Source organism: Salvia miltiorrhiza, chromosome 1 (assembly GCF_028751815.1).
Source record: "Salvia miltiorrhiza cultivar Shanhuang (shh) chromosome 1, IMPLAD_Smil_shh, whole genome shotgun sequence".
Lineage (NCBI taxonomy): Eukaryota > Viridiplantae > Streptophyta > Magnoliopsida > Lamiales > Lamiaceae > Salvia > Salvia miltiorrhiza.
In genome coordinates this window covers 74,258,250-74,284,896 of record NC_080387.1, presented here as the reverse complement: position 1 = coordinate 74,284,896, position 26,647 = coordinate 74,258,250, and the positions used below count along the sequence as shown (strand labels likewise).

General features: G+C 34.5%; 2 protein-coding genes and 1 long non-coding RNA gene across 5 annotated transcripts in view; all 3 read right to left on the bottom strand.

Annotated features, from left to right (window-relative positions):
* LOC131006124 (receptor-like protein 52) overlaps nucleotides 1-7,106 on the bottom strand; it is a 46,956-nt gene extending 39,850 nt beyond the window's left edge. The window contains exons 1-5 of one of the 3 annotated variants that reach the window (XM_057933278.1): nucleotides 6,249-7,102; nucleotides 5,842-6,057; nucleotides 789-932; nucleotides 487-630; nucleotides 185-328 (exon numbers count right to left, since the gene is read on the bottom strand). In XM_057933278.1, coding sequence (XP_057789261.1) covers nucleotides 185-328; nucleotides 487-630; nucleotides 789-932; nucleotides 5,842-6,057; nucleotides 6,249-6,882 — 1,282 coding nt within the window. In that variant the 5' untranslated portion in view covers nucleotides 6,883-7,102. Of the gene's footprint in view, nucleotides 1-184; nucleotides 329-486; nucleotides 631-788; nucleotides 933-5,841; nucleotides 6,058-6,248 lie in introns of all 3 variants that reach the window. The other 2 variants (XM_057933280.1, XM_057933279.1) reach the window with 2 other exon arrangements.
* A 2,372-nt stretch (nucleotides 7,107-9,478) lies between these two features.
* LOC131006142 (uncharacterized) lies at nucleotides 9,479-12,792 on the bottom strand. Its single transcript, XR_009095423.1, has 3 exons — nucleotides 12,277-12,792; nucleotides 10,216-11,668; nucleotides 9,479-9,646 (listed from the first exon to the last, which is right to left on the bottom strand). It is a non-coding gene; the product is annotated as an uncharacterized LOC131006142 (long non-coding RNA).
* Nucleotides 12,793-17,028: 4,236 nt separating this feature from the next.
* LOC131013119 (receptor-like protein 20) lies at nucleotides 17,029-22,103 on the bottom strand. Its single transcript, XM_057941134.1, has 2 exons — nucleotides 21,823-22,103; nucleotides 17,029-17,089 (listed from the first exon to the last, which is right to left on the bottom strand). Exons 1-2 carry the CDS (start codon nucleotides 22,101-22,103, stop codon nucleotides 17,029-17,031), a joined length of 342 nt encoding a protein of 113 aa, XP_057797117.1.
* Between the last annotated feature and the right edge of the window lie 4,544 nt (nucleotides 22,104-26,647).

The following is a 26,647-nucleotide window of genomic DNA, read 5'->3' as shown; positions in this document are numbered from 1 at the left end:
ATTTCCAATCTCTTTCGGGATAGTACCTGGAGAATAATCCCACAAGACAATGTATGACCCCTACCAACTTCAAGACAACATACCTCTTAATTAAAGAAGATCAAATGAAATAAGAGAAAAAGAAATTAACTCGTAAGCTAGCTTGAGGAGCTAAACTTGTGGCTAGGTGAATAATAAATCATACCACTTAAACTATTATTGCCGAGGTATAAGTTCATAAGAGCTGTCATGTTCCCCACTTCTCTTGGGATTGATCCGCTAAGTTCGTTGGAACCCAACGACATGCCCTGCAAATTATGAAGATTTCCAATCTCTTTCGGAATAGTACCTGGAGAATAATCCCACAAGACAATGTATGACCCCTACCAACTTCAAGACAACATACCTCTTAATTAAAGAAGATAAAATGAAATAAGAGAAAAAGAAATTAACTCGTAAGCTAGCTTGAGGAGCTAAACTTGTGGCTAGGTGAATAATAAATCATACCACTTAATCTATTATAGTCGAAGTATAAGTTCATAAGAGCTGTCATGTTCCCCACTTCTCTTGGGATTGATCCGCTAAGTTCGTTGGAATGCAACCGCATGTCCTGCAAATTATGAAGATTTCCAATCTCTTTCGGAATAGTACCTGGAGAATAATCCCACAAGACAATGTATGACCCCTACCAACTTCAAGACAACATACCTCTTAATTAAAGAAGATCAAATGAAATAAGAGAAAAAGAAATTAACTCGTAAGCTAGCTTGAGGAGCTAAACTTGTGGCTAGGTGAATAACAAATCATACCACTTAATCTATTATAGTCGAGGTATAACTTCATAAGAGCTGTCATGTTCCCCACTTCTCTTGGGATTGATCCGCTAAGTTCGTTGGAAGACAACCACATGTCCTGCAAATTATGAAGATTTCCAATCTCTTTCGGAATAGTACCTGCAGAATAATGAAGTCATCAAAGTCAAGTTCCATATTGTTAAGTATAACGATCATAACAATAATAAATAAAATACGCGATTCGATCCGTTGGGAGATTGAGCTGTATACTATTTTAATATTTTAACAAACAATATTATCTTTACCTAAACTTGTGGCTAGCTAAATAATAAATCATACCACTTAAACGATTATTGTCGAGTTGTAAGCTGCCCAGAGCTGTCATGTTCCCCACTTCTCTCGGAATTGATCCACTAAGTTTGGTGGAAGACAAACTTAAGTAGTGTAAATTACGAAGATTTCCAATCTCTTTAGGAATAGTACCTGGCGGAAAAGTTAAATAAATGTTAAAAAGGTGTGAGCGACAAAGAGTTCTAATATTCCAAAAAAAAGAAATTAACTCGCAAGCTAACTTGCGGAGCTAAACTTGTGGCTAGGTAATAATAAATGATACCACTTAAACGATTATTGTCGAGGTATAAGTTCATAAGAGCTGTCATGTTCCCCACTTCTCTTGGGATTGATCCGCTAAGTTTGTTGGAATCCAACCACATGAACAACAATTTATGAAGATTTCCAATCTCTTTAGGAATAGTACCTGGAGAATAATGAAGTCATCAAAGTCAAGTTCCATATTGTTAAGTATAACGATCATAACAATAATAAATAAAATACGCGATTTGATCGGTTGGGAGATTGAGTTGTATACTATTTTAAGTATAATGATATTTATTCCACTAATCAACGGAAGACAAAGATCAATATAAAGTTAGTCTAGCTAATTCTAGATTGAAACGTATAGGGAAAATATTACTTATCACCCGATATAAAGTTTAAATTTGACCCTCAAACGCAAAGCACATAAATTAAAGAATTAAATAATATGGCATTAAATGCATGATTTGACCTCATAAATATAGGAATCAACTTACCAGTCAACTTATTTACACCAAGGTACAACTCTTGAAGCTTCGTCAAGTTCCCAATTTCTCTGGGCACAAATCCAGTGAAATTATTATTCCCTACGTCCAAAACCACTAGTGACGACATGTTGAAGAGACGAGAGAAGAAAGATTCCCGATTTCTGGTGGGAATGGGGCCATGAAAGGAGTTCTTGTTCGCTTTTAAAGAGACGAGAGAAGAAAGATTCCCGATTTCTGGTGGGAGGGTTCCGACAAGACCCATGTACGATATATCCAACTGAGTCACCCTATTGTAACTCCGATCCAACTACAAACACTGGCTTCAGTGCTCCAATTTTGGGTCAATATATTTCGAGGATCTAAAGTGATTTGAGATTTCAAGGCAAGAAGTGAAGAACGATCGGTGTTGATATCGTTTTTGGCTGAGCTATAATCCATCAAATAATGGATTGGTAAGAGTAGTGCAAGCACGAGAAAATAGGAAGAAACTCTCTCCATATCGCAAATGCAGAGTGCTAATTGTAGTTGTGTGCGCAGACAAGAAGCCTAGCTCATGCCATTTATATGGCCACATTTTTTTGGTCCCATTAATGGAAAATGAAAGAAGCTTCTATAATCATTTCGAGCAATAGTTATTTTGTCTGAAAGTTTCAAATGATATTCGAAATTAGGGAAATGAATTAAGTCACTATAAGGTAGTTGTGGAAAATGGGAAAATGAATTAATGACTCTTCTGAGTCATTATATCATTGAATACACTCCAAGACTTAGAGGGTGTTTGGCTAAGCTTATAAGCTCTTCAAAATACCTTATAAGTTGTTTAGAAGCTTCTAAGCTCCTTCAAAGTGTTTGGCAAAATAAGCTCCTAACCAACTTATAAGCTGTAAAAATAAGCTCCGAGAGCTTATAAGCTTCTCAAAAAATAAGTTCCTACCCCAACTTATTTTTCCATTATCTTATAAGCAACGCCCAATTTATAAATGGGAGTGTGAATAATTGTGGTGAAGGTAGAATTTTGGAGGCAAAAGCGACAAAGACGATTTACAAGTCAACCCAATTGCAGAATGAAACTAAATAAAAAAATAGCCACATTTTTAAGGCCCCACTAATGCAAAATGGAAGAAGCTTCCGTTTTGACTAGTCTGCGCAACAGACTGATCAAAGAAGTTAGAATTGATTTCATTTTCCATTAATGGGACCAAAGATATGTGGCTATATTTGATTTAGTTTCATTCTGCAATTGGCTTCACTTGTAATTAGTTAAAATTGATTGGAGACAAAGACCATTTATCTCATTTTAATGGGAAATGAGGGAAGCTTATCTAATCAATTCTAACTTCAATTTTTTGACTAGTCTGTGCATGTCATGATTTTACCACCAGAATGTAAGCTTCAAATGTAATTCGCAATTTGGTAAATCAATTCATTCCTATTATTCTTTGTCTTTACCACATTCGATTATAGAGATACAGAGATATACTAGAATTAATTTTCTATGCAAAATCAAACGTAGCATGAAAAAGAATAGATTTTCTTGCTTAGTTTGAGACGACATTAGTTTTCATTTTATTTGGCATACCTTTAACAAACACCTCATCAAATCATCCCAAAGATTGTATTATAATAATATTGTAAAATAATATTTTACTAGAAGTTGACATGTGACAGAATATTTTCGGGTGCCAAAAAATCCAATCGCTAATTAGATTAACGCGTGGCATTTATACTGCTACATCATTTATGTGATTTCTTTGAAAAAAGTTAACCAATCAATTTGTTTTAATGTGGAAAAAATAAAAATCAACCTTTAATTAAAAAACAAAAACACCTAGCTATGTAGTGCAACACTTTACAAACTCTAAATTTTGTAAATGCAGAGTGCTAATTAACTGTAATTATGTGCGCAAACAAGAAGCCTAAGCAGATGGCCTTTTATTCAAAGCTAAAATCATCTTTTCCAAGTCAAACCCCACTACAGAATGAGTCATTTTTGGAGGCAAAAGCGACAGACTATGTTTAGAAGTCAAGTCAATTGAATAATGAAACTAAATCAATTTAATAAAGTATTGTTAGAGTAAGAATCACTGCAGTGTTTGGCGTATTTAATTAATTTCCAGACGGTCGTCCCTTTCCATTTCCCAATTTTCATTCGGCCGTCCCTTGTCATGCTCCAAGCCTCCAACTGTTTGATGAAATGTCAAGTGATAAAATGTGTTTTCTGTTTGACTAATTATTGTATTACTACTATTTAATTACTAAAGCAACTATTTAATTACTTTTTTGTTAAGTTATTTTATACTAATTAACAACGATATATTTTTTAGATTTTATTTTTTTCTAATTCGACGCTGAAATATTTGGTGCGTATATATAGCGCTTTAAGTTGCGGGGCCCGCTTGCTACAATTTGGGGCGAAGAACTGATCGGATTAGGTGCCAAGTACAATTGCTCAATCTAACTTGAGTATTATTATTATTATTATTATTAAAACAAAGAATTTAATAAACCCCTAATCATAGTGAATTTTGGAAAAAATTATTAAACAATTTTGTGTAGAATTTCGGAATTTTAAACTAAAGCCGCAATAAATTTGTCTTTATGCAATTAGTTTGACTATAAGATATCATGTGGATCGAAATACATAAATCTTTACCACCATCCCATTTGGTTTCGCCACGATTATTAAGGAGAGTATTAGTAATGTTTTAAGTGTGTAGATAAAGTAGAAAATAGAATGTAATAAAGTGATATAGTAGAAGAGAGAATGTGATAAATTAGGAGAGATAAAATGATAAAGTGATAAAGTAGGAGTACTATTTATAGAAATGGGACAAGATCAGTGGGACAAACAAAAAAGGAATACGAGACAAGATCAATGAGACGGAAGGAGTATAAATTTAGTGATTTTGAGCTGAAGGAGTGGAAATTGTGTCCGGGATATTTATCAATACGAATACACATATTAAAAAGTAAATAATTTATAATAAAATTCGAGAGAGAAGATTGAGTAAATTCTTTTAAAGATATTTTATCAAAGAATATAGAAATATAAACAAAGGTATTATTTTTGTAAGATATTTTGTAAGATACTCCTGCAATATGCTCTCGACATAAGAAGTAAGATATTTTGTAATTGATATAATTAATTAAAAAAACAAAGAGCCAAAAAAAATGTATAAAACATTATTTATAAATCAAGCAACAAATACAAACCAACGATTTATAAGTTAACCAACGATAATTGATATTGTCACATTAACTTTTTTGGAGATAACTGATTGAAAGGGAAATTTAATTGATAATTTCCAAGTGCAGCCCATGCCTTACACGGCGGGAATAGAATGGACTTTGATTCAAGCAGAAGACTTAATGTGCATCACATATTATGGAATTAATTTCTACGCAAAATCAAGCATCCATAGCATTTAAAAAAAATAAAAAGTTTTGCTTAGTGTGAGACGACATTAAACTTAAGAATCCTTCGAAATTTGGGAAATGCATTAAGTCACCTCTAATTCTAATTGTCTTTACCACCTTTTATTGTGGACATAGAGACGTATACTAGAATTAATTTGCGTATTTAATGGTTTGATCTTGATATTGTCACATTAACTTTTTTGGAGATAACTGATTGAAAGGGAAATTTAATTGATAATTTCCAAGTGCAGCCCATGCCTTACACTACGGGAATAGAATGGACTTTGACTCAAGCAAAGACTTAATGTGCATCACAGATTATGGAATCGGTTGGGAGATTGAGTTGTATGCTATTTTAAGTATAATGATATTTATTCCACTAATCAACGGAAGACAAAGATCAATATAGTTTTGAGAAGAACATAGCTGTAAATGCTGTATGGAAAAGTCAGATATAGATTTGATGAGAAGAATTTAAAGCTCTCACAATGGCTGCACATGCTAAATATACATGAAAATTAAGAAACATTTGAATGTGTGTAAAACCCTACAAGAGTTAGAAATCTTACCGGTTAAAGCATTGTTTTCAAGGTATAAATCCTGTAGTGCTTTCATGTCCCCAATTTCTGAAGGCAATGCCCCGCTAAATGTGTTACTTGATAAGTCAATCATTGTCAAGGAAGACATGTTGAAAATGGTTGGTGGCAAAGTGCCTGACAACTTGTTCCAACTCAAGTCCAACACTGCTAAATTATGAAGATGATGAATCTCTTCTGGAATAACTCCTTCACATATCCAAATAATCACAAAAAGTTAGTCTAGCTAATTCTAGATTGAAACGTATAGGGAAAATATTACTTATCACCCAATATAAAGTTTAAATTTGACCCTCAAACGCAAAGCACATAAATCAGAGAATTAAATAATATGGCATTAAATGCATGATTTGACCTCATATATATAGGAATCAACTTACCAGTCAACTGATTTTCACCAAGGTTCAACACTTCATGAAGCTTGGTCAAGTTCCCAATTTCTCTCGGCACAAATCCAGTGAAATTGTTATTGTACAAAGAAAGATACTCAAACTGTGAACACTGCCCCAAACTCGATGGTATTTCCCCATACAACTCGTTGTAAGACAAACGAAGCCTCTTGAGTCTATGCAGATTGTGTTTGCACATATCAAGAGGTAAACTACTAGACAAACTATTATTCCTTACTTCCAAAACTTCTAGAAATGACATGTTGAAGATAGATGGGGGAATGGGGCCATGAAAGGAGTTCTCGTTCACGTCTAAAGAAACGAGAGAAGAAAGATTCCCAATTTCTGGTGGGAGGGTTCCCACAAGACCCATGTCCGATATATTCAACTGAGTCACCCTATTGTAATGTGAATCACAAGTAACTCCGATCCAACTACAAACACTGGCTTCAGTGCTCCAATTTCGGGTTAATACATTTTGAGGATCTAAAGTGATTTGAGATTTCAAGGCAAGAAGTGAAGAACGATCGGTGTTGATATCGTTTTTGGCTGAGCTATAATCCATCAAATAATGGATTGGTAAGAGTAGTGCAAGCACGAGAAAATAGGAAGAAACTCTCTCCATATCGCAAATGCAGAGTGCTAATTGTAGTTGTGTGCGCAGACAAGAAGCCTAGCTCATGCCATTTATATGGCCACATTTTTTTGGTCCCATTAATGGAAAATGAAAGAAGCTTCTATAATCATTTCGAGCAACAGTTATTTTGTCTGAAAGTTTCAAATGATATTCGAAATTAGGGAAATGAATTAAGTCACTATAAGGTAGTTGTGGAAAATGGGAAAAGTTAATGCCATGATTTAATGTTGTACCAAACACATTAATGACGCTTCTGAGTCATTATATCATTGAATACACTCCAAGACTTTGAGGGTGTTTGGCTAAAGCTTATAAGCTCTTAAAAATATCTTATAAGTTGTTTAGAAGCTTCTAAGCTCCTTCAAAGTGTTTGGCAAAATAAGCTCATAACCAGCTTAATTATAAGTTGTAAAAATAAGCTCCGAGAGCTTATAAGCTTCTCAAAAAATAAGTTCCTCTGGGTGTTTGGCTAAGCTTATTTTAAAGAGCTTATAAGCTTTTAGAGCTTATAAGATGTAATTTTTAAGAGCTTATAAGTTATCAAAGTGTTTGGATAATTGAGCTTATAATTTAGAGAAAGAATTTTTTGGCTAGAGAGAGAAAATATTTTTTTAGAGAGAGAAAATCAAAGAAAAATGAACTTAAATGATATATGATGGAAATAATATATAAATTATAGTTGAAAAATATTTGTAAAAAGATTGTTGCATATGAGATTATAAAAAAATAAGTTGGGGTAGAGGAACTTATTTTTTGGGGAGCTTATAAGCTGTTGGAGCTTATTTTTGGAGCTTATATGCTGTTGAGGAGCTTATTTTGCCAAACACTTTGAAGGAGCTTATAAGCTCTTAAACAGCTTATAAGTTGGGGTAGAGGAGCTTATTTTTTGGGGAGCTTATAAGCTGTTGGAGCTTATTTTTGGAGCTTATATGCTGTTGATGAGCTTATTTTGCCAAACACTTTGAAGGAGCTTATAAGCTCTTAAACAGGAGCTTATAAGCCCAGCCAAACACCCTCTTATTTTTCCATTATCTTATAAGCAACGCCCAGTTTATAAATGGGAGTGTGAATAATTGTGGTGAATGTAGAATTTTGGAGGCAAAAGCGACAAAGACGATTTACAAGTCAACCCAATTGCAGAATGAAACTAAATAAAAAAATAGCCACATTTTTAAGGCCCCACTAATGCAAAATGGAAGAAGCTTCCGTTTTGACTAGTCTGCGCAACAGACTGATCAAAGAAGTTAGAATTGATTTCATTTTCCATTAATGGGACCAAAGATATGTGGCTATATTTGATTTAGTTTCATTCTGCAATTGGCTTCACTTGTAAATAATTTTCTTCAATTTCACACTCCAATTAATTAATTAATTAAAATTGATTGGAGACAAAGACCATTTATCTCATTTTAATGGGAAGCTTATCTAATAATCAATTCTAACTTTACTTTTTTGACTAGTCTGTGCATGTCATGATTTTACCACCAGAATGTAAGCTTCAAATGAGTCAATTTTGGAGCCTATTTAGAAGTCAAGTTAATTGCATAATGAAACTATGCAAGATGTCCTTTTATTTAAAGCTAAAATCATTTTTTCTAAGTCAAGTCAATTGCATAATGAAACTATGCAATTTTAGCCTATTAACGAAGGAAGCTTATATAATCAATTTTAACTTAACCTTTTCAACTTGTCTGTGCAAATCATAATTCTTTGTCTTCACACGTAGCATTTTTGCTCGAGTAAAATTATTAGTGTGGAAAATCAAGTGTTCTATGTCCCTAAAACGAAATTTACCAAATAAAATCACAAAAGTGTCCCTCAAAACAAAAAACAAAAACAAAAAAATCACAAAATTGTCAAAATAAATCTAAACAATGACCTAAACAAGATAAAATTAGAACTTAACATATTCGAATATACAACAACATTTCATAAACTCTAAAGTTGAATTCGAGCAAAACACACTAAGTTCCAAATGAGTTCTCCTGCGTGTTGGTGTTGGTGTAGCTCTACTGCGTCTCTTCTTCATCTTATAAATTACTATATCCAACGCCAAAAAAGAATTCCACTAACCATCTTGGCCTTCCATTTCTAATGATAATGTAACCAATTCCAATTCCAACTACGAATCCACTTCCATACCCCATCACCACACTTCTCCAACCAAATCCATCTATAAATCCATACTCATCACACTTCTCCACATTGCATTTTCTTGTCAAAGGAAATCCACACAATCCTACATTTCCCTCATATGAAAAATAAATAATTGGAGTGTGATTGGGGCAAAGACGAAGAAAAAAGTTGTGGAACTATAAAGAGTGATTTTTGGAGGCAAAAGCGACAAAGACTATTTACAAGTCAAGCCATGTTGTAGAATGAAACTAAATCAAATACCAGATGCTCCAGAATATAGTGTGTACCACGTGTACCACTCTTCATTTCTTCATTTTATAAATTATTTTTTATAAAAATAAAAATTATTATTATATTATAAACTATAATTAGTATTTATTGTAACACCCCAATTTTCATAAACTTTTCAATATAAAATCTTTGAAAACTAATATATAAAAAATAAAATTTCTTGAATTATAAAAGTTTAAACCAATTTAAAATCAACTTGTCAAAACTAAAGTAGTAACATGAAATAAAATGATAAACTAAAAAGTAACATGTTTCAACTTAAATTTCTATGGAAATACTAAATCTCTAGTCATTCTCGACTTCCATGGCCACCTCGACTCTAAAACTGCAAAACCGAAAAGATAAGGGGTGAGCATATTGAAAATATACTCAGTGAGGAACATAACAAAATATTCATATATGTCACATATATAATTAAATCACATTATCATACTTGCAAACATACGCCAAGAGACTAGAGCCCCTTGACAAACATAATCATAGTTTGAGTCGATGGCTTAAGTCCCATGACCAAACACATACATAAATCATGGCTTAGGTCCCATGATCGATCAATGGCTTAGGTCCCATGATCACACATAACATAGATCAATGGCTTAGGTCCCATGATCGCACATAACAACATAGATCATGGCTTAGGTCCCATGATCGCACATAACAACATAGATCATGGCTTAGGTCCCATGATCACACATAACATAGATCAATGGCTTAGGTCCCATGATCGCACATAACATAGATCAATGGCTTAGGTCCCATGATCGCACATAACATAGATCAATGGCTTAGGTCCCATGATCGCACATAACATAGTCATAAGATGCACGTAAACAAGTAATCAAGCGCGAAAATAAAAATATATATAACTATATGAATAAGCGTAAAATCCCTCACCTTAATGTCGAAACAAAACAAAACCGGAAAGAAAGTCTTAATAGCGCCGCACCCGAAGAAATCGTCAAAATCGCAGCTGAACAGACCAGTCAGCTTCAAGCCTTCGTTTGAAGCCTCAAACGTCCTCAAATCGTATTTTGCCCAGAAATACGACTTCTTCCTCTTCGAGAGAGCTTTCCGTGGCCACCTGTTTCGCTTGAATCGGAGTTATGTGGAGGAAGTTATGGCCGTTCTCCCGAAACTGCCAGAACTTGATTTCCTGCGAAAATCTGACTCTACACGTTTCTGGCCCTGCTCTCTAAAACCCTAATTAATTAGTGTGTCCGTCTCCTTTAGGGTTTGAAAATAGATCCCATAATTATACTAGTTTCTAAAGAGCTTTTGATAAATATAAAAAAAAAATATTTTCTATGTATATCTCCTACTAAGATAAAGAATAAAGATGATAAAAGGAGTTCTAATTCTAATAGGAATCATTAATAATACTACTACTAATAATAATAATAATAATAATAATAATAATAGTCTAGATAAAATTAACGGTGCATATCTATATGTATCATGTAATTATTTAAAAAAATAAGCTATACAAGAAAATACTATTAATTAAACTTATAAAATAAATCTAAATTATCGGGGTGTTACAACCTACCCCACTTAAAATAATTTCGTCCTCGAAATTCTAGTCACGATTCTTGAGCCATATAATCTAGTTCTATTGTGAGGTAACTTCATCCTTCGCACGTGTTCCACGAACCCGTAGTCGCTACTCCATGTATAGCAGTCGTACACCGATTGCAGCCTCCTAATCCTTTCGTATCTCTCGCATTGTACACGCAAGAATTCACAACGTTCACTTAATCTTTCATATTCTTCGCGCAATTTCTCAATTCGTGCTTGTAGGGTGACTTGAGCTCTAGTGGGAGTTTGACGTGTCCGTGCCATCTAACGATTTCACAATTTCAACTATTTCTAACGAAGCTAAACATAATAGTACTAGAACATAAAAGCATCATAAAAAAAAAAGTCATGTAAAACATCATAACGGCCATATACTTAAACAATTAAAACACATACCTTGGAGTCGATGCAGCACATGAGTTTCGAATGACTAGGCTTATTTAACCCTTTAAGCTTACTTAAACCTTTTTAAAAACAAAACAATTTTTTTTAAAGCACGAGTCTACAGGAACGTAGACCCGCTCTGATACCACTATGTAACACCCCAATTTTCATAAACTTTTCAATATAAAATCTTTGAAAACTAATATATAAAAAATAAAATTTCTTGAATTATAAAAGTTTAAACCAATTTAAAATCAACTTGTCAAAACTAAAGTAGTAACATGAAATAAAATGATAAACTAAAAAGTAACATGTTTCAACTTAAATTTCTATGGAAATACTAAATCTCTAGTCATTCTCGACTTCCATGGCCACCTCGACTCTAAAACTGCAAAACCGAAAAGATAAGGGGTGAGCATATTGAAAATATACTCAGTGAGGAACATAACAAAATATTCATATATGTCACATATATAATTAAATCACATTATCATACTTGCAAACATACGCCAAGAGACTAGAGCCCCTTGACAAACATAATCATAGTTTGAGTCGATGGCTTAAGTCCCATGACCAAACACATACATAAATCATGGCTTAGGTCCCATGATCGATCAATGGCTTAGGTCCCATGATCACACATAATATAGATCAATGGCTTAGGTCCCATGATCGCACATAACAACATAGATCATGGCTTAGGTCCCATGATCACACATAACAACATAGATCATGGCTTAGGTCCCATGATCGCACATAACAACATAGATCATGGCTTAGGTCCCATGATCACACATAACATAGATCAATGGCTTAGGTCCCATGATCGCACATAACATAGATCAATGGCTTAGGTCCCATGATCGCACATAACATAGATCAATGGCTTAGGTCCCATGATCGCACATAACATAGTCATAAGATGCACGTAAACAAGTAATCAAGCGCGAAAATAAAAATATATATAACTATATGAATAAGCGTAAAATCCCTCACCTTAATGTCGAAACAAAACAAAACCGGAAAGAAGGTCTTAATAGCGCCGCACCCGAAGAAATCGTCAAAATCGCAGCTGAACAGACCAGTCAGCTTCAAGCCTTCGTTTGAAGCCTCAAACGTCCTCAAATCGTATTTTTCCCAGAAATACGACTTCTTCCTCTTCGAGAGAGCTTTCCGTGGCCACCTGTTTCGCTTGAATCGGAGTTATGTGGAGGAAGTTATGGCCGTTCTCCCGAAACTGCCAGAACTTGATTTCCTGCGAAAATCTGACTCTACACGTTTCTGGCCCTCTCTGCTCTCTAAAACCCTAATTAATTAGTGTGTCCGTCTCCTTTAGGGTTTGAAAATAGATCCCATAATTATACTAGTTTCTAAAGAGCTTTTGATAAATATAAAAAAAAAATATTTTCTATGTATATCTCCTACTAAGATAAAGAATAAAGATGATAAAAGGAGTTCTAATTCTGATAGGAATCATTAATAATACTAATAATAATAATAATAATAATAATAATAATAATAATAATAATAATAATAATAATAATAATAATAATAATAATAGTCTAGATAAAATTAACGGTGCATATCTATATGTATCATGTAATTATTTAAAAAAATAAGCTATACAAGAAAATACTATTAATTAAACTTATAAAATAAATCTAAATTATCGGGGTGTTACATTTATCATTGAAAAATTAAAATTTAAAAAATTATATACCCTAACTTTGAATTAATGAACCCAAATAATCTATTATTAATTCAAATAAATATAAAAAATAATTATAAAACCCTAAATGGATGAGTGAACCCTTGTTAATTATCTTTATATTATATAAAAGCATAATAAATTACTCCCTCCGTCCCGCGAGTCTTGACACGTTTGGGTTCGGCACGGGAATTAAGGAGTTGTAGATTAGTGTTTTAAGTGTGTAATTAATAAAGTATAAAATTGATAAAGTAGAAGAGAGAAGGTAATAAAAAAGTGATAAAGTATAGAGAGAATATAATAAAGGTGATAAAGTAGGAGATAGAAGGTAATAATTATTGCCCAAAAAGGAAACGTATCAAGATTCGTGGGACGACCCAAAAAGAAAAACGTGTCAAGACTCGCGGGACGGAGGGAGTAAAATTTAATAAAAAATAATTAAAAATTATAACATAATACGAGTGGTACACACTATATTTTGGGACAAAGGATCCCATTTGATCAAATACAACCACATATTTATGGTCCCATTAGTGGAAAATTAAAGAAGCTTTTCCAATTAATTCTAACTTCAACAATTTTGACTAAAACCGTGCAAGTCGTTAATTATTTTGTTAAGGGAAAATTGCACCTAAATACACAAATTTTGCCGAAAACCCATATTTGACGTGATGTTAGGATTTTACATTTTAATACACCAATTTAACAACTTGTTCAATTTTGACACTTTTTTCATTTTCGGTTACCGAAAAATCTGACGTGGCTATTACGTGTCATTCACTTATCCAGCGTGGAATGGAAACGACAGCGTATTGCTTGCGTGTAATTAGACGGTGTCGCTTTATACTTATAAAAACGACGTCGTTTTGTTCTTGGAATTAAAAATAGGGTTTCCGATTAAATATGAAGCAGACAACGTCGTTTATTCGAGTTGATAGAGTTAAATATGCCCGAGATCTTTCTCGGCGGTGATGGTCGGAGCCGGATCTTCTTTTTCGTGGAGGCCAACGGCGGCTCCAGCAGAGGGGGAAACGCCCTCATTCCCTCCTCTTTCAATGTCAGAATAGCCATCGTTGTCACGGCCATGGCCAGTCTCGCGCTCGTCGCCACCCTCGTCTACTCCTCCCGTAGGTAAAGATGAACACCAATCAAATCAAATCAATCATGACTTTTCATCATCGAAATTGATTTTTAGTTGTAACCCTAGCAGACGGATTTGGGAGATTTTTTTTTTTTTGTGTATAGGTTTGAATTTGATGAAGTAGACACAAATAATTAGGTATACATAAATGTTGGTACAAAAACAACCATTGATGAGAGCTCTGAGGCGGATCCACACCTTTCTGGGGTCGAATAATACGACGTCGTCCGCTTCCTCGCCGTCTTTGTCATTGTCATCTTCTTCGTGGATTCATTTGAGATCGGTTTTGTTCGAGTTAAATTTGGGGTTAAATAATCACGAGTGTAAAACGACGTCGTTTTATTTAACAAAAAATGATATCGTTTTGTGTTTACACCGGCGAACGGAATGGCGTGTGCCGGCCAGACACATAAGCGCTACGTCGAATTTTAATTTGGGGAAAATGAAAAAAGTGTCAAAATTGAACAAGTTGTTAAATTAGTGTATTAAAATGTAAAATCCTAACATCGCGTCAAATATGAATTTCCGGCAAAGTTTGTGTATTTAAGTGCAATTTTCTCTTTTGTTAATGTTCAACACATATTATAGAATCCCACATTTGCATAAGCTGCCCTAAATCTACGCAAAATCAAGCATCCAAATTACAAAACAAAAACAAAATAACTTAGCTTTTGTGTTGTATTTGTGTGTGTTTTCCATTTGTTGTCTGCTTAACTGGTAGTGTGTTGCTGAACAAACATAGGGCACTCTTTTCCTCAATTTGTTGCGAGGTTTTAATGAGTAAATTTAAAGATCGATCATCATGATGGACTCAAATCGGAAACATTTGACCCTGAGCATTAACCACTCTATTATTAGGCTGGCACACGCATACTAATTTGGTAATTTTCTATTATATAGTGTTGGTTATTTGATTGGATAATTAACCTTATAATTTAATTTGTTTATAAAATTTAATTAACAATTTTAATCTTTTAATTGAAACTATTTACAATCTATTTTGTTTTTGTACATACCAAGATTCCTAAATAATTCATTTACAAAGCACTCTATGTGAATGTGAAGGTAGTAATCTAATTTTGTACAGACCGAAGGAGAAAAAAAATCTAAAACACCTGAAATCACAAGATACAGACTTTGAGTCGAGTCTCATTCAAATCTTTCTAAAAAAAACCTAAAGCAAAAAACACCAATAAAAGAAAAGATATACTCTCTTAATCCACGAAAATTTGTCCAAGAGAAGGTTGACATCAATTTTAAGAAAAGTTGATTGTGTCATAATAGTTAGTGAGTGGAGAATGACCCCCACAAAGTAATGACAATATGTGTAAATATATGAAAATCTGAAAGATAATAGTTAGTGAAATAATTTCTAAAAAAATGATTAGAATAAATTTTGTGGACGAAAAAAAAATTATAACAAATTTTTTATTAACGGACTAGAGTACTCATATAAAGAGCATACAAAAGGTGAATAGGAAACAAATAAAAAAAAGGATTATAGCAAAAAAATACACGAACTTTAAAAAAAGTTACAATTTTCACCTCAACTTTCAATTAAGCCAAAAAAAATACATGAATTTATATTTTTGTTGTAATTTTCACTTAAGTTTGACTTTCAATGAAATTAGAGCTTAATTGACGGTCAAAATTTAGTCAAATATATTAATTTTTACTTTCTTAAACCTCCGAACTTCTAAATACTCCTCATCATCAGAAGTTATACCTGATGTTTTCGATTGTCAACTAAGCTCTAATTTCGTCGAAAGTCAAACTCAGGTGAAAATTGCAACAAAATTACATTTTTTTTCAAAATTCGTGTATTTTTTTGCCATAAGGCCCATAACCCCTAAAAGACCTGCAAACCACCAACCAAAGCAGGACGGAGTCCGATATATAATAAGGAGAGAGGGCCCACAGCGGCAGCCCACAAGAACCCCATCTCAAGAGAATCCTGGAAGAAGCCCATCATTGAGGCCCAGCAACGCAGCCCAAATCCTACCACGAAGAAGGCCCAACAAAACTCCGACGCAAAATTGCATCATGAACGGTCTTTCTAAATTCTAGGTATATATTAAAATTCATTATTTATTTCAAAAATATATTATTTTATCTGAAAATATAACACATATATGTACATTTTGTAATTCTGTTACAAACTAGATTAATTTATAGAAGCAATATTGAATATTTAAATTTGAATATATATTTAAAAGCTGGCTTAAATACGTTACATACACGTATAAGCTTGTAGGAGTATTTTTTTTTTCAAATTTCTCAGAACTAATTAATTCTTTCATTATGAAATTTTATTTTAAAGATCATTTAACTCTAATCGTTGAATGTGATGTAACTCTGTTTTTCCCTTCAGTTATTTATTTCCTCTTTTTTGGTATCAAAGACTTTTGCAACTCCGTGAGATTGAGCTGTGCATCCTGTGCACGTTCTCTCCTTTTTTATGGTCCATACCACCAGTACCCAATCCCAATAGGTGACGATTTCAAGTTGCTTGGGAAACTAGATGCTCTTAATCTACGTTTGTACACTTTCCCAACAGAAATTCTGGCACTAGTCCTACTAAAGTACCTTGCTCTAACTTGCAACGGAGAACTCCCTACAACCATTACCATATCCAAACTTTTCAATCTTCAAATCTTGATTATACATCCGCATAACAACATTAGAATTTGTGGAGCTCCGTCATATGTACCAAGAGAAATATGGGATATGAAAGAGTTAGAGCATATTGAGATATTGGGGAAGAGCCTTGTAGCTCCATGTCACTCTGCATCTGTTGGGTATCTTCGCCTTGCCGGGATTACTCCTCTTGGTTCCCGAACCTCCGGTCCGTCTCACTTCGTGCTCAAGCACCAAATTCACTCTAATCTTCTTTAGGACTTCACTCTTCCTTTCCAGATCTTCTGTCTTCAGCTCCAATTTCTTCTTCTACCTGCTGGTACCTGCAAAACACCAGAAACACAGCAAGTTAACAGTTCAAAGAGGGAAACAAAAGAAAACAGAAAAAGAAGAAAATCCAGAGAAGAATCAAGGTGGGAAAAGTGTGTCCTGGGGGACACTTTGGCTCAGATTTTCCCACGGTAGGCACGGCTTCTTCCGGCAGCTCAATGATCACAGCTTAGGGAAACAGGGAGAACTAATCGGCACTCAAGTCTTGCTTTGCACAGCCACCAAAATCCACAAAGTATCACCAAACAGGAATCCAACGGTCAGGAATCCGGCGATACACGCAATCAATCGGAGCGAGGTTCACACACACAGTCACCAATCAGGAAACCACGAACAGGAATCCGGCGACACTTCAGGAAGGAATAGCAGAGCCTTCCGGTCAAAACAGTGTGTAAAACTCTCTCCAATGGAAAGCCAATACAGCGGGGATTAATAGGGGTCGAGTAAATGGTATTTGGGAAGACAATAACGGCAGCCATTAATTGGGGGGAGAGCTCGAGGGATCAGCAGACCAGAAGCCGGGGGAGATGAAGGGTCTCGGGAGAGGGAGAGTAGAGCGGCGTAGAGATGAGAGAGAGGGAAAATGGGTGAGACTGATTTGGACTTAGGGTAAATGAGGGTTAGGGATTTTGGGCTTGGGTTTGGGCTGGGGAATTAATGATATTGGGCCAACACTCCACAGCATCTTTAGAAAAACTCTCAACACTTGTAGGTGTGAATGCCAGCATTTGTACTATCTTGGAACACTCTTGGAAATTTCCTTGTATAAGGAAATTAGGAGTTCAGATCGAGCTTACACCTTATGATGACCATAATGACCTTTTGAGTTGCTTTGGTTGTATTTCAACACTTGAAAGTTTGGAGATATTGAAATGTAGTATCACAAATCCTGTGGCTAAGGACGATTATGTGTTTCCTAGTTCGTTGATAATCTTTCCACGTCGATTGAAAAAGTTACATTTGAGTGGTATGGGTTTTCCTTGGGAATACATGGATGTAATTGGTTCTTTGCCATATCTTAGAGTGCTCAAATTGCGAGCCTACGCCTTTCGGGGTTCAAAGTGGGAAGCGGAAGAGGGTAGTTTTTTGAAACTTCAGTTTCTTCTAATTGAAGACAGTGATTTGGTGCAATGGAAACCAAAATTTGGAAGCTTCCCTGATCTTGTGTGCCTAAGCATGAAACATTGCTACAAACTAGAAGAGATCCATTGGCCGTCTAAAATTTCATTCGGAGTGATTGAGTTAAGAAACTGCAATTACAACTGGGAAGATATGCTTCCGTTGATGTTACTGCCACTTCTTCTTTCGACTAGAAACCCATTGCTATCAAGTTTACAAGGTTAGTATTGCAACTGCTGATCAATTTTTGAATATGGGATTTCAAATTCTAATCATTCTCAAATTATACTTTAGTTTACATTTTGATGGTATAAAATATTTTCTTCTGGTCAAAGTGTTTTACTTTGCAACCTTTTGTTTTTCTTATTAATAAGTCTATAGATGAGAATTTTCACAAGTAATTAAAATGAGGGAGGTGTTTCTATAATGTGTGTGGGTGTGTGTAGGTTCATTGTGGTTGCTACAACGTTTTGACACAAACACATGATTATCCTCAGAATATTATCTATTTTCACACCCTATATTTATCTGTTAATTTTCTGGCATGGGACGTTTGAAAGATTGAGACAGAAAGGTGAGGCACCATATTCTCCATTCCCACTCTCAGTCTTTGTATTAGTATTAGATTGTCATCTCACGTTTTTTTATTAAGTGTCCTCAGCCGTCAAAATACACATACCAATAAAATAAGATATTTTATATTTGTAACCTTAGTAATTATCATAATAAATGCATATATACAACTAATTATTACATTCATACAAGTATTAAATACAGATAAAATAGGAAAAATGTCATAAATATACTCTCAAATTTTGAAATGGGACACTTATTGAGAAACAAAAAAATGAGCTAAATAGGACACTTGTAAAAAAAACATGAGGGAGTACTATTCTGGATTGTGTTGAAGATTATAAGCTCTGACTTAATTAATTACTATTATAAATGTGACTGAAGGAAGCTAATCTTTTGATATGAACAATTTTCTCTTTGTTTTGGTGTCACATGTCATCATTAGGTTTAATTAAGTACCAATAATAATAATTTGTAGCTGTTTACAAAATGAAACCAGATAGAATGTTAATGTATATTCAATGAATCAATATATATATATATTCTTCTAAATATATTTTATTGGATATTAGATATTTATTCATATGTCTTATCAAATGGCTACAGATTTATATCAAATAGATTTAGTATAATATTGAATGAATTAATATATTCCTATAAATAGATTTAATATACTCCCTCCGTCCACTAATTGTTGGCCTAGGAGGCAAAACACGGATTTTAAGAAAAAATGTAGTGAGTGGAGAAAGGGACCCACAAAATATATTGTTTATTAGTTGAGTGGAGAAAGGGACCCACAAAGTGTATTGTTTATTAGTTGAGTGGAGAAAAAGTGTATTGGTTATTGGGACCCACCAATTAAAAAATTATAAAGACTTACTATAAATGGGTAGGACATTTTTTGGTGGACGTCCCAAAAAGGAAAGTAGGCCAACAATTAGTGGACGGAGGGAGTAATATTTTGTACTCATGACACTTTTTCTATTAGTATAGATGGATTATATTTGTGATTAAATTTGATTTGTATTCAAACTAGCTCAGTCTTATAGTCTTATTATAGTATAGATTGATGTTGTGGGTGTTCATGCTGCTGATGTTGATGAAGAAGGCTCCTTTGATGATGAAAGCTCCTTTGATGAAGAAGGCTCCTTTAATGCTACCGAGTCCAAAGATGATGAATGATGAGAATTTATGAATTCAGTCATTTAAGATGCATATTGTACATTAATTTCCACATTTTTGGTTTCCATTGATTGTTTAGTGATCGATTTGATGAGATTATTGATTGAAGATGTGGAATATCTCATCAAGAATTATATGTGTAGAACAGTTCGAGATGTGAATAATGAAATTTTAAAGGTTTTTCTTGAGGTAGAATTGGCTTAAGATGGGTTCTGTTCTGTTTTTGGTAGAGGCGAGTGTGAAAAGTCTGCCTCTTTGCATATAAAAAGAAATTATTTTAATGAATGAGTATATTTTATGAGTGTAAATTTATATTTCATTTCATAGTAATATTTATTATTTTAATGTATTTTTTGAATTAATTATCGTATAATTTTGTAAAAGTATAATTTTGTAGAATTCATAAAATTGAAAAAAAAATTATGTAAATTAATACTCCCTCCGTCCCACGAATCTTGACACGTTTTGTTTCGGCACGAGAATTAAGGAGTTGTAGATTAGTATTTTAAGTGTGTAGTTAATAAAGTGTAAAAATGATAAAGTAGGAGAGAGAATGTAATAATTATTACCTTATTTGGAAATGTGTCAAGATTCGTGGGACGGAGGGAGTATAAAAAATAATTTTAATAATTAAATATCACCCCATTTTTTCGTCATGTTTATTTTCTAGGTTTCATCTTTACATTATTAATTTTAATTACAAGGATTCTAGTAAACCTAGACTTCTAAAAGTAATCATTTGTATTGTAATTCCGAATTATTAAATTTACATTAATAAAACATAGTAACTTATGTGGATGAAGAGTCCTAATCGATACTACTACTTAAATAACTATTAAAATATAAAAGATAAACAATAATACTATATTTTTAGATTTATTATATGTATAATATATTAAATTACATAATTAACTTTATTTTAAGTATATATGAAGGATACAATAGGCAAATCAAATTTTGTAAAATAAGGCTATTTTATAATAGGTATAGTTTGTGAGGATCTAAAGTGATGAGGGATTTGAAGGCAAGAAGTGAATATTCATCACTTTTGATTTGATGAGGCTAAGACAAGAAAACAATATGAGTAGGAAAAATAGGGAAACTCTCCCCATACTGAAAATGCAGAGTGCTAATTGTAATTTTGTGCACAAACAATAAGCCTAGTTGATGCCATTTATATTGCAAGCTAAAATAAATTTTGACTATTAGTAATTCTCTAAGAAAAATAGTATGATATTAAAAAACTATTAACTTAATATATTAACTCCTTCTTTAATAGGTCACAAGGTTTGAATACGAATACGGACATTAGATGCCACATGATATCGCAAAACTGTTATAATATATCTAAAAAAAATTACCTAAACGAGATGAAATTAAAACATAACATATTCGAACTGTTGTGACAGAATAGGATTTAAAGAGCACAATCAAACAGAAAATGTAAAGAAGACATGTACAGATTTACGTGGTTCACCAATATAGCTACATCCACGGACAGAGAGGATGACAGATTTTATTATGCGGCTAGGGTTACAGATTATTACAGATCTCAAGTATTTATAGTATTTATAGATCTCAGCGAGAGCCCCGTAGTTCGAAACGGGAGATTCAAGACATAACAACACGAACAAACAACAATATTTCATAAACTCTAAAGTTGAAATCGAGCACAAACAGTACACTAAAGTAGCCATTAAAAAGGAGATAAGAAAAAGAAAACACAATTCGAGCACAATCCTTCAATTAAGTTCTCCTGCGTGTTGGTGTTGGTGTAGCTCTGCTGCGTCTCTTCTTCTTCTTCTTCTTCTTCTTATTATTATATCCAATGCCGAAAAAGAATTCCACTAACCATCTTGGCCTTCCATTTCTAATAATGATGTAACCAATTCCAATCCCAACTATGAATCCACTTCCATATCCCATCACCACACTTCTCCATCCAAATCCATCTATAAATCCATACTCATCATCTTCGCCATCTTCTTCTTCTGGCTGCATTCGATGTCCATTCTCCTTGTTGCATTTTCTCGTCAACGGAACTCCACACAATCCCAAGTTTCCGACGTATGAATCATTCTCAAATGTGGAAAATTGAGTAGATTGTGGTATTTGTCCAACTAGATTATTCATTGAAAGGTTTAGTGTTGAAAGAAATGTCAACCTTGTCAATTCATTTGAAATTTCTCCATCCAACTTGTTCACTCATATTTCCAAGAGATGAAGGTATATTACCTATGAGGTTATTGTGGGATAAATTCAAGTATTTGAGAATCTTAAGATTTCCTATGGAATTTGGAATACTCCCAGAAAATCTATTGGAGGATAAGTCAATTGCTGTAAAGGCTGACAACAATCTCTCTAATAATGTGATAGAAGTGACATGTTCCCATCAAACTTGTTAGACCTTAAGACCAACACTCGAAGCCAAGGGAGGCCATCCATCCAAAAGGGAAATTCGTCTTGTATTCTATTGTTTCCAACATCGAGGCCTCGTAGACTTCCGCAATTGATCAAGGATTTAGGTAATGGTCCTTGCAATTTGTTACCATTCAAATTGATGGATTCAAGACTACACCCCTTGCTAAATGTTGCTGGAATGAGACCACGAAACTGATTTTTATTTAAATGAAAGATGACCAGAGAACTCAAGTTTCCAAAGCATTGTGGAATTGTTCCTTCCAAAGTGTTGCGCAGGGGGAGAAGATAAGGCCCCCCGCCCCCAACGAACAAATTGAATAACGTTAAATTGTTGAGAAGAAAATGTCGAAAGTGATACAGACAGTATGCGCACTGTAGTGTGTGTCCCCACCTCCCATTTCATTACAACACAACAATCATCCACTCATCATCAACTGCCATCGCTTCGTCTAATTACCAAACAACATTTTACTTCTATATTTACTCGCTTTCTTTTCATATTATGGTTATGCTTTTCCAAGCGCTAAATTTTAATTCAAATTTCATACATAAATATAGGGGGAAAATATTTATCAAGTATAAAAGGTAGAAAAAAAAAATTGCCTCACTCAATGCTGTAAAGGGATGTCAAGTTTCCAAAGCATTGTGGAATTGTACCTGAAAGTTGTAGAAGACCTTCAAATTTATTACTTGACAGAAGGACATGAATCAAATTTCTTTATATCTAAAAATGCACAAAACATTTGGTTTACATAAGGTTTAACATCTTACTTAACAATTATAAGGAACTATATTTTCAAAAAAAAAAAAAAAACAATTATAAGGAACTAGGAGAAAGAGCGTACGTTCTACGCATAATTAATGTTATTTTATTTGATAAAATAAAAAATATAAATATAATATTTATTATATTTAATTTTTCAATTAACAATTTGGCCTATTTAGTCATACAATAATTTTTTTAGAAAATCTATTAGTTTATTACTTCTACTAAATACTCCCCCCGTCCCACTATAAGTGGCTCAAACTTTTGGGCACGTGAATTAAGGAGAATAATTTATTTGATAGATATATTTATTTATAAGTTGTGAGTAAAGTATCTACGTACAATTAGTCTACACGTTTTCTCTGACTTCGCCAGAGAAATGGGTCACCAGCGGAATGGACTTGAGTTCTCTGAACCTGAGTTCTCTGGTGACTTCACTGCTCTGGACTTGAGTCCTCTGAAACTGAGTTCTCTGGTGACTTCACTGCTCTGGACTTGAGTCCTCTGAAACTGAGTTCTCTGGTGATGTGAGTTCGCTGCTCTGGCATTCAGGCATTCGACTCCTCTGGCATCAACTTCTCTGACGATGACTCCGCTGGCATATTGACTTCTCTGGTATCGTGATTTCTCTGGTCTGGAGTTCGATTCCTCTGACGGGTAAAATATGCACAGGTGTTTAGTCTATTGCTGAGGGATCTGTTAGCAAATATGCAAGAGTTAAGGGAGTTCAGTTTTAGGTTAGTTACAACAGATTCAACGGATCTGTGTTCCGTCATTCAAGAAGTCGGCGCGTAGCTCAAATCTTCTCAACTGCTATTTCTTTTGATTAAATACATAGATTAGTTGTTGAGTCGTAGCTTAAGAATTTACTTTACTGTAAGCTAGTTGAGAGTGAGGAATTATAGCAATCTTGATAGATTTGTAGGCTATACACTTCTTCTAGTGTTGAGTGTTCTCAATTGTAATTGTAAAGTTCTTGAGTGTTCATAGTGAAATAGAATTGATTGTTCTGCACCGTGGATGTAGGATTGAAAAATCCGAACCACGTAAATCGCCTTCGTGTTCTTTTCTTTTAAGTTCTTGCTGCGTTGATTGCTTTCCCGAACAAATTTCACAACAAGTGGCGCCGTCTGTGGGAAGCGGAAGATCGACGCACACCAACTGTTCGAGATCTGAATCGGAGGAGTTCTTGATCGGTGGAGGAATCACCATTCTTTTCACTACCAAATGTCGATTGCCAAATTCGACACCGAGAAGTTCACAGGGAAGAATGATTTCTCCCTGTGGAGAATGAAGATGAGGGCCGTTCTCATCCAACAGGGCCTTGATGATGTTCTGACTCAAGAAAAGGCACCTAAAGAAGGAGATGGGAAGGCGAAATTTGCTGAAATGCAAAAGAAGGCGCATAGCACTATCATCCTACATCTGGGAGATAAAGTGCTAAGAGAGGTGTCAAAAGAAGACACTGCAGCTGCAGTATGGGCTAAACTGGAGAGCCTCTACATGACTAAGTCTCTGGCAAATCGGCTCTTCTTGAAGAAGAGGCTGTATTCCTTTAGAGTTTCAGAAGAGAAGAATCTCTCTGATCAACTGGATGAATTCAATAAAGCCGTGGATGATTTGGCGGATATTGATGTAAAGCTAGAAGATGAAGACAAGGCAATCCAGCTCCTGAGTGCCCTGCCCAAATCCTATGACAACATGAGGGATGCCATGCTGTATGGGAGGGAGACTGCTATCTCCCTGGATGAAGTCATGAATGCCTTGAAATCCAGGGAGTTGCAAAAAGCTTCTGATGGTAGACAAGAAACCGCAAGTGAAAGCCTCAATGTCAAAGCAAAGTTCAACAAAGCAAAATCCAAGAAGCCCTTCAAAGAAAAGAAGGGAGGATCAGGGAAGAAGGAGGATGATGAGAAAGAAACCAAGAAGTGCCACTTCTGCAAGAAGCCAGGGCATATCAAGAAAGACTGCTACAGCTGGAAAAGAAAACAAGCTCAAAAAGGCTCATCAGACACTGCCGACCTTGCTGAAAATATCCAAGAAGCTGAAGCTTTAAACATCACATCTTCTAAAACTGAGAATAGTTGGATATTAGATTCAGGGTGTTCTTTCCATATGTGTCCTAACCTGAATTGGTTTGTTGATTTGCAGATGAAGGACCTGGGATCTGTAGTTTTGGGGAACAACCAAGTCTGCCCTGTCAGAGGCATTGGTTCAATCAAGCTAAAGCTACATGATAATTCTGTAAGGCTCCTAACTGAAGTTAGATATATTCCTAGTCTAAAAAGGAATTTGATATCCCTTGGATCACTACAAATGAAAGGCTATGAGTTTAAATCATGTGTTAATGATATATATGTTTTAAAGGAAGATAAGATTGTGTTGAAAGGAACCAGAAAACAGACTTTGTATCATTTAGTTGCTGAAACTATTGTTGGTGAGTCTGAAATTGCCTCTACGTGTGATATTGAATTGTGGCATGAGAGACTTGGGCATGTTAGTGAAAAAGGGTTAATTGAACTAAAGAAATAGGGTATATTGAGTTTATCTGCTGATGAAAAACTGAACACTTGTGATGCATGTGAATTAAGTAAAAGCAAGAAACTCTCATATCCTGTTGGCAAACATGTCTCATCTGCACCTATTCAATATGTTCATTGTGATCTGTGGGGCCCATCCAAAACCACCACTATAGGTGGAGGTGTATATTTCATGTCTCTAATAGATGATTTCTCTAGGAAAGTCTGGGTTTACATTTTAAAACACAAGTCTGATGCCTTTGATAAATTTGTTGAGTGGTGTAGTGCTGTTGAGAATGAAAAGGGATGTAAGTTGAAAGGTTTAAGGACTGATAATGGCTTAGAATTCACCTCTGGAAAATTTGAAGAATTTTGTAAAGATAGGGGAATTAAAAGACATAAATCAGTACCTGGAAATCCTCAACAGAATGGGGTTGTAGAGAGAATGAATAGAACTCTCCTTGAGAGAGTTAGGTGTATGCTCTCTAGCTCAGGTTTGCCACCTAAATTTTGGGGAGAAGCAGTTACCACTGCTGCTTATCTTATAAATAGATGCCCTTCTAGTGCTATTGATTTTAAAACCCCTGAAGAACTGTGGACTGGTAGGGCTGCAGATTACTCAAACTTGAGGAAATTTGGATGCTTAGCATATATGCATGTTAGGCAGAATAAGTTGGAACCCCGAGCATTGAAATGTGTTATGGTGGGATATCCAACAGGGGTTAAATGGTATAGGCTCTGGTGCATAGAATCTGGAAAGGGAAAACTCCTAATCAGTAGAGATGTAGTGTTTAAAGAAAACATAATGCCTCTTAAGGAGCAATCTACTACTGAGTTTACTGGTAGAGGAGTTGAAGTAAACACTGATAAAACTAGTGATAACACTCCTATTAATGATGTAGTGTCTAGAGTATCAGAAGTGACAGGTATAAAACAGGAAGAAGATGATCAACAACAGGCTAATACTGAGG